This window comes from Zingiber officinale, chromosome 7B, assembly GCF_018446385.1.
Source record: "Zingiber officinale cultivar Zhangliang chromosome 7B, Zo_v1.1, whole genome shotgun sequence".
Taxonomy (NCBI): Eukaryota; Viridiplantae; Streptophyta; class Magnoliopsida; order Zingiberales; family Zingiberaceae; genus Zingiber; species Zingiber officinale.
The window spans coordinates 24,734,417-24,743,287 of record NC_055999.1 but is presented as its reverse complement, the minus strand read 5'-3'; the positions used below and the strand labels follow the sequence as shown (position 1 = coordinate 24,743,287).

The following is an 8,871-nucleotide window of genomic DNA, read 5'->3' as shown; positions in this document are numbered from 1 at the left end:
TAGATTTTCTAAATGATAACTCCTATATATTATTCTTATAGATCTTGATACTAAGTCTAAATAGAAACCTATATCATTGTTATATGAGTCTATTTAATAATTTCATATTTATATAAATCCATGTATATATTACCTATACATAGTAATATTTTAATTCATATTAGAGTTTCTTAATATTAAGTCATTAATTTGATATTGAATCAAATTATATATTTCCATATATATCATGTATACATAAACTTTTATTATTTACTAGTTAGATTTTCTAAATGATAACTCCTATATATTATTCTTATAGATCTTGATATTAAGTCTAAATAGAAACCTATATCATGGTTATATGAGTCCATTTAATAATTCCATATATATATATAAATCCATGTATATATTACCTATACATAGTAATATTTTAATTCATATTAGAGTTTCTTAATACTAAGTCATTAATTTGATATTGAATCAAATTATATATTTCCATATCTATAATGAATGCATAATAATTGCCCCTCGGAGTTTTCTAAAAAATACACGTCCATTACATTTACTTTATATATATAATATATCATTTATATTAGTCATTAATTTAATATTGAATCAAATCTCCTATATCTATCCATATATATCACATATATACATAATTTCACGTTGAAGGCATATCCATATCTTTAATTAAAATCTCATATATATAATTTTCTTATTTCCATTATTTACGCCATATACTTTATATTTTTTATATAATTTATATGGATCAAATTTTCCTATATATATATATATATATATATATATATATATATATACACATAGTAATATAATTCTCATATTAAATATTTTAATTATTATCTTCACGTTTCTTATATACATATATATATTATATTACATATTACATTAAACGTGTATAATTCCCATATACATATATTATAATTTCTTATATACACGTTTTATATCCTATATTTTATATTATACATAATATATTATTTATATTTTATTTCTATATTTACTAACCCATTCCATACATAATATATATATATATATATATATATATATATATATATATATATATATATATATATATATATATATTCCTTATTCCTATTTATATTATATATAATATATCATATTATTTCTTAATTGATTAATCCAAATTCTATAATTATATGTTAACTTAATTATTTTAAATCTATCCATATTAATAAATTCTTAATTCAATTGAATGTACCCTCTTAATTAATCATTGGTTTACTGGCATTACACAAAGTGTTAGTCTTAATGCAAAACAGAGTTAGAATAATAGACAAATAGTATATAAAAAGTAACTTTGACAGTCTCCCTACTGTCCGGTACTAACTTTGAGCTTCACTAAAACTCTAGGTCGAATCGACGTCTACTGTGCTCTCTTCAGGGAACGCGTCCTCACCTACTCCTCTCAGAAGAAATTACCTTTTGTCAGACCTATCTTCCGGACAATCTAGACTTTTGCTCAACATCCAAGACATCAGGATTTCATGTTGGACATCCGATCCCCGACCCATCCAGTCTTCTACCTGGTGTTCTCGACCCCTAGGATTTTTACCTAGCATCCTCAACTCTAGAATTTCGCCCAATATCCTCAACCCGCTAAGACTTTGTCCAACTCCCCAGACCAAGACTTCATTGTCTAACTGAAGCTAGGACTTTTCATCTGTCTAGCTTCAACTAGGAATTTTTCTTTGTCTAAGATTACTTAGGACTTTCCTGCAAACTCAGTCATACTTGTTATATCACAAGACAGCTTAACTTTTAACCCCTTTGCCATTATCAAAACGTTCAATCGTTTGGTGCTCCCTGCACCAACACAAAGGGCTTAAATTGATTATATTATTCAATTTTTTACTAATCAACACACAAAAGTAAAATATATCTTTCAATTCTTCAATCGAAGAAGATAAAACACAAACATAGTCATAAAATTACAATTCGAGCATCAAAACTAATTTTATTCTAGCTAACAGATTACACAATATCAAAAAGTTAAACTATTTACCCATTCATACCCTAAAGTACAAACCCTAAATATTTTGGAATCAAAGCGCTTCAAGTGAGTATATTTTTCAGTTTATTGATAATTAATATCCAAATCTAATATATATTTTCCAATTCTTCAATTGAAGAAGATAAAACACAAACACACTTATAAAATTATAATTCCAACATCAAAACTAATTTTATTTGAGCCAACAGAATGGACAACACCAATAATTATAATAATTTACTCATTCATACCTTAAAGTATAACTCTACAAATTTTGAGCATTAAAGTGTTTAAATTGAGTGCATTACTCAATTTATTGATAATTACTATAAAATTTACACATATCTCACATTTCTTAAATCGAAGAAGATGTAATATAAACTCATTTATAAAATTACAATACAGACACCTAAACCTAATTTTATTGAACTTCAACCTCACAAAATCGAAAACGCCCATGAACTAAAGCTTCAATTTTTCGTAGAGAAATAACAAATTAGTCGAAATATAGGACCCACAAATTTTACTTATCGATAATTCAAGGGTTTGAGATAATTTAGTCGGTTTCCGCTGCCTCTCTGATTTTTGCCTTCAACGTCGATGGAGATGATTTAGGGACGAAGCCAGGGAGTGCAACACTGATGGTTTGGATTCACGGAGGCAGAGTGCATCGTCGAGTTTTGGAGTCACAGAGCTAGGGTGCATCACTGAGGTTTAGAGTTGTGAAGTGATGCATCGGACGTTGAAAGAAAAAAGAGCTGTTGTACATTTTAAATTCAAATGAGATTAATATGATAATTTTATTAGGGTTAGAGAGTCGAAACTAATAAACTAAATTAGTCAGATATCATAAATAAATTTATAAAGAAATGGGGACAGAATATAAATGTTTAAGTTGTAGGGAGATTTAAAAGCAATTTTCTGTATTTTTTTTTGATGCATTTGCACATTGTCTTTAAACATTGTTTTTTTCTTTTTAATTACTTTGAGAAATTTAATTTAAAATGGTTACGAGTTTCAAATACAATCAGCATCTGATTTCCTTAGAGGGTCTACCAGGTTCCGACCCGTTTTAATTTTCACGTGGTACGCACGTGAGTCCGTCTCTCGCTTTTCTTGCAGAAGGGGGCAGAGTTGTATATTTAGCGATCCCGACTCGATCCGCAGGCGCTCGTTTCTAGGGTTTGAGTTTGCTTCTTCTCGTTTCGTCTCCAGTTCGTAGCCGCGATGGATTTCGACCTCAATGCTCCCCATTCAATGGGAACGACGATCATCGGGGTAACCTACGACGGCGGCGTCGTCCTCGGCGCCGATTCCAGGACGAGCACAGGTTGGTACTAGAAAAGTTAAAGAAGGAAGAAAGGGAAAAAAAAAAAACTCCCAGGAAATCTTTGTTAGAGTTCATTTTGGAATGATTCTCTTTTGGTGTTTTTTTTTTAATTAAGGGATGTATGTCGCAAATCGGGCGTCGGACAAGATCACCCAGCTGACAGACAACGTATACATTTGCCGTTCTGGATCGGTAACTGCCTCGTGACTCTTGCTTGTCAATTGCTTACGTTGAGATATTGTGTTGCTTGCCATTATTATAATTTCATTGCTCAATTCCAGCTTATTAATTTGACGGAGTTGATTTGCTGAATGTGATACTTTATGTTGCTTGGATTACATTCTGACATTGAATCGTATTTCTAAATTGCGGATTCTTTAAGGATTACTTGACTAAACTAATTCCTATCATAAACTATGAAACACCCTTATTAATTATTATGTTTTTAGTTTAAGTTTATTTCTATTATAAACAATCATAGCTTCTTTTAATTAAAACTTGTGATTTTTCATCTAAATTTTTTCCTGCCCTTGCACTATGTCTATTCCATTCATATTCCTGAGAGTTGATATTTTCTCAAATGAGATCTGCCCTTAAAATAACCTCCCTTTTCTGAATGGTATTTTGTTCTTAGTGCACTGTTACTTTGATGCAATTTTTTCCTGCTTGAAATATGTCTCTTATCTTCTTAGCTCATAAGAGTGATGGAGAGGGCAACCAACCAGTAAACTGTAGACCTAGACTCAAACAGATGGAAATTGTGCTACTGCTGTCAATAATCATTTCCTTCTCACCTAAAATGCTTTTTGGACGCTATGCCACTTAGATTATCAAAGTTTCTTTCTGCTTCTCTTGTATGCAAAATGTTGGGGACATATTGCATAGAAAGGAGATATGTTGTAGCTTATGTAATTAACTTTCTTGTATCCTAGACATTTCACATGTTTGCATTGTTATAAAAGGCGGTAAGTCCCTTAGTAAATCAAATGTTATGTGTGAAGTCCTAACATTTAACAAATTTGATGGTGGCATAGTCACCAGTCAAACTGAACATATGTGTAGCAAATTACCTTGCCAATCTAAACCTTTGCTGCCTCAGATATTTATGTCATTGTATCTACTTCAGGTTTTTAATTTGGTTTATATTTCAGTCGGTGTTTTCTTTATTTTCTAACTTATCTCCTGCCTTTATAAACATCATCAGCCGTGGAGGAATTAGTTTCTGTTGAATTGTTATTTCTACAACTCTATTTTTTTCCCAAATTTTTATGGACAAAAGCAGTCTTCAACAAATTTGTTCTTTCTTCCAGGCTGCTGATTCCCAGGTTATCTCTGATTATGTCAGATACTTCCTTCATCAACACACGTGAGTTAATTTTTATGTTGGTTTTTTATATGAACACAGATCTTGATAGTTTGTTATGTGAAGTCTTTGCATAACGATACTAAACTTTAGCCTGCTCTAGTTCTATGATCTGACCAATTAGTATAGGTAATGTGGTTTAACTGGACTTGTGTTTTTTCTTCAGAATTCAACTTGGGCAACCTGCAACTGTCAAGGTGGCAGCTAATTTAGTTAGATTATTGTCTTATCAAAACAAGGTACCAAATATACTGTTTCCTAGCTAATATGCTCTGCAATGTAACATACCTTTATTATCTCACTTGTCTTGTGATTTTTTTATAGAATATGTTGCAAATGGGTGTCATTATTGGTGGATGGGACAAATATGAAGGAGGCCAAATATATTCAGTGCCCCTTGGAGGGACTATTTTGAAGCAGCCTTTTGCAATTGGAGGTGGGTATGACAAACTGGATAGTGAGAATAAAAAAATCTTTTGTTTTCATTGTCTTGTGCATGATCGTATGTTATTTGGTCTTTTGTCACAGGATCTGGCTCAAGTTACCTTTATGGGTTTTTTGACCAAGCATGGAAAGAGGGGATGAGCAAAGATGAAGCTGAGGTATGAAATGTGAAGTTGTTGTTTTTTGTTTTTTTACTGTAGAGTGGAGATATTTTGACAAAAGATCTAGTTTCTCTGCAGTGATGGTATTGAGCAGAAATTTCTGTGTTATTCTGAATGTTGTGGTGATGCAACTATTAAATAAGCGAATTTGTGTCAAATATTCAGTCCATGACATTTGCCTTAAGTACTTTTGATATATAATTCCATTGTTTTATTTAACTTAGAATGGTGCCCTATTTCTCCTTGAAGCTTATTGTAAATAAATATTCCATTTTTTCATTAAAAGTAGACTGGCACATTTCTCTTGTCACGTTCTAAAGAATAATAAGTTTATCTACCAAAAGGATTTCTATATTCTGATTAGAACTGAGATTCTCAAGAATTGAGTTAATTTCTGTAAACTTCTTTTTGTTTAGTACTATGAATGACAGACTGTTCTGTTATTTTCATCTCAATGCTGAGAGAGTTCAAACGGTTTTATTTGCTTATTCTTCAATTTTATTCTCCTTTCTGTCAATTGCAACATTATATGCAGGCACCCTGGATTATATACTAGCTACACTTGCATTCTTTTAATCAGTCATTAGGAAGAAATTATCAGACAGAGAATGACATTTTTTTCATCCAAAATGCAGAAATTAGTTGTGAAGGCTGTCTCTCTCGCTATTGCACGGGACGGAGCAAGTGGAGGTGTTGTTCGGACAGTTATAGTGAGTATCTTAACTGTGTATATATTTTGCAACGAGCACAATACTAGTGAAAAATTTCACATTTTTGCAGCAAATATCTATTTTCAAGGGAAAAGAAAAAGGAAACGATCATTATGTTTTTTTGCCAAAGGCATATCCGTATGCTGCACACCTACAAATATGCATATAGTGGATGCATACTAATAAAATAATTTGCTTGATTCAATTTATAAATTATGAAAACCAGTCATGCGGTCCAAGTCTCAATGCCTCTAGGGAGAGGGTTGAGGGAGATGATTCACGTAGCTCTAAATATTTATAAAATCAATGTTTAACGCCAATGCTTTCATATGCTTATTTGTTCATTTGCATACCTTCTTCAATAGGTACTTGCTAGATCCCAGAAATGGCTCTCATTTTCCTTGGATGATAGAATTTTGATTTGATTGAATGAAACAAATTTGCTGATTGGTCTTTTCAATTGATTTCTTTTCCTTTGTTGATTTAAAAGAATTGGCAGACTAATCACGTTGGAGCTTTGTTTAGACTTTAGATTATGCTTCTCAGTTGTTTTTCTTATGCCTTCACAGATAAATGCCGATGGTGTCACGAGGAATTTCTACTCCGGTGACTCACTTCCTCTCTGGCATGAAGAGCTGGAGCCACAAAACTCCCTTCTCGACGTCCTCTCATCCAGCAGCCCGGAGCCGATGAACACTTGATCACATGAACGACTGAACTCCTTTCATCTTTAAATTCGTGTTGTTTTAAACTGCATGAAGTTTGTCCAGCTTTATCGAAAACTTTAGTTTAAAAATGTGTTTTTTGGGGACTGGATTTACATTCGCCATAGAACTTTTATAAGATATATTGTGTTTGCATATTAAAATCCAGAAATTAATACTTGCATTTTATTTCATTCTCTATTAAAATTATTCCAATTTGTTCTTAATGGTAATGTTGTTAGTTTAAATTTATCTTTTTAAAAATGTACTACAAACGTTAACACTCTGTCACTTCACTCTCTCCCTTGGTTATTAATACTTAAACGATTATCATGCCATCCCAAAACAAGTTTTGTTCATAAATGTTTTTTTCATGGAGATTAAGAAACTTAACATATAGGTAATTTGTTCAATTAAATTTAATGAATTATAAAATTTATGTAACTAGGAGTAAGGATAGAACGATAAATACACTAAATTACAATTAAACGCTGCAACTTATTTCCATCTTCAAAATGCTAGCTTTTTAATTTAAGAAAACTACAGTGGCAAAATGAAAATTCTGTCACGTTTATATATACTCTCCCGCCCCAGGCGAAACCCTAATCGACTCTTCGGGATCGTCACTGCTGCCGCCAACGACGCCGCGATGCCTCCCAAGCTCGATCCCACGCAGATAGTGGACGTCTACGTTCGAGTCACTGGAGGAGAAGTCGGTGCCGCCAGTTCGCTGGCTCCAAAGATCGGCCCGCTGGGTCTCTCCCCGAAGAAGGTAGGAGAAGACATCGCCAAGGAGACGGCCAAGGACTGGAAGGGCCTCCGCGTGACGGTGAAGCTCACTGTGCAGAACCGGCAGGCCAAGGTCAGCGTGGTACCCTCCGCCGCCGCCCTCGTCATTAAGGCACTCAAGGAGCCCGAGCGCGATCGTAAAAAGACCAAAAACATCAAGCACAATGGCAACATCTCCCTTGATGACGTCGTCGAGATTGCCCGGGTGATGAGGCCCAGGTCCATGGCCAAGGATCTCTCTGGCACCGTCAAGGAGATCCTGGGCACCTGTGTCTCCGTCGGATGCACGGTCGATGGGAAGGACCCCAAGGATCTTCAGCAGGAGATCAGCGATGGAGATGCCGAGGTACCACTCGACTGAGCTCAGTTATCGCTTCTATTAGTAAATTGGTTATCGATTGTGCCAAAAGCGCTCTTTTTATCAATCTCTTTCTGTTGTTCAACTCTAGCATTTCTGAGACTTTGCGAAATTGCGGGCGGTTTAAATTCGATCTGATAATTTTAATAATTATTGTTCTGTTCTTGTTTCCGTAGACATCATCTATTTTTGCCTTTAATTTTTATTTCTTGGCCTGAGAATATGTTGAATCATGGGTGGTGTTTGAATTTGATGTAGTTGCTTTGTGAAGTATTGATATGTTTGTGTTTTGGTATCCATCATCTACTTTTGTAATCAAATATTTTTGTTGTTTTTTTTGGAACTATTCTGCGTGTCTTCATGTCATAATGTTTACTTGTTGGCTTTCTTGATAGCTTTGGCAGCTCTTATTGCATTTGTGACTTAGTTTGTTCACTTGTTCACATGTGTCCAATGTAAGAAGGATAGATTACAGATAGTAAAATAGAAGAAACAATGGAGTTTATTTTTTTTAAGGTTGAGTTGGATGTAGGGTAGAGAATGAGTTTGAATAGATCAAAAACTAAACAAATTGGAATTTTTTTGAACTGATTGAATTTTTCTACGAAAATAGAATTGACCAAATTTTCTTACGAAAATTGAATCGGCTGAATTTTCTTATGAAAATCGAACCAATAAAATATAAGATTAATTCAGATTTCAACTAAATTAATTGAAATTTTAAAATCTTATGCGATTTTAACTAAAAAATAAGATTTTATTTCATTAATTATATTTTTAAATAAAAAATAATTAAATTAATATTTTTATTCGATTTATTCAATTTAATCTAATTAAAAATTAAAATAGAAATTAAATTGAATTAATTAAAATTTGAACTGAATTTTTAAAAAAAATAAAAAAAAACTAAAATAATCTAATTGAATTTTTAAATACGATTATTTCAGTTAATTTGATTTTTTTTAATTTTTGTTCATCCCTAAGTAGATGTGGTAGATCTTTTG

At 32.6% G+C, this 8,871-nt stretch overlaps 2 protein-coding genes across 2 annotated transcripts; both read left to right on the top strand.

Annotated features, from left to right (window-relative positions):
- The first annotated feature begins 3,145 nt into the window (after window positions 1-3,145).
- LOC122005571 (proteasome subunit beta type-6) lies at window positions 3,146-6,927 on the top strand. Its single transcript, XM_042560652.1, has 8 exons — window positions 3,146-3,338; window positions 3,454-3,530; window positions 4,649-4,704; window positions 4,868-4,940; window positions 5,026-5,137; window positions 5,230-5,303; window positions 5,942-6,016; window positions 6,586-6,927. Exons 1-8 carry the CDS (start codon window positions 3,236-3,238, stop codon window positions 6,715-6,717), a joined length of 702 nt encoding a protein of 233 aa, XP_042416586.1. The 5' UTR covers window positions 3,146-3,235; the 3' UTR covers window positions 6,718-6,927.
- Window positions 6,928-7,258: 331 nt separating this feature from the next.
- On the top strand, window positions 7,259-8,032 carry LOC122003653 (60S ribosomal protein L12-1-like). The gene has a single exon (XM_042558733.1). The coding sequence runs from the start codon at window positions 7,274-7,276 to the stop codon at window positions 7,868-7,870; it is 597 nt and encodes a 198-aa protein (XP_042414667.1). The 5' UTR covers window positions 7,259-7,273; the 3' UTR covers window positions 7,871-8,032.
- Window positions 8,033-8,871: the final 839 nt, after the last annotated feature.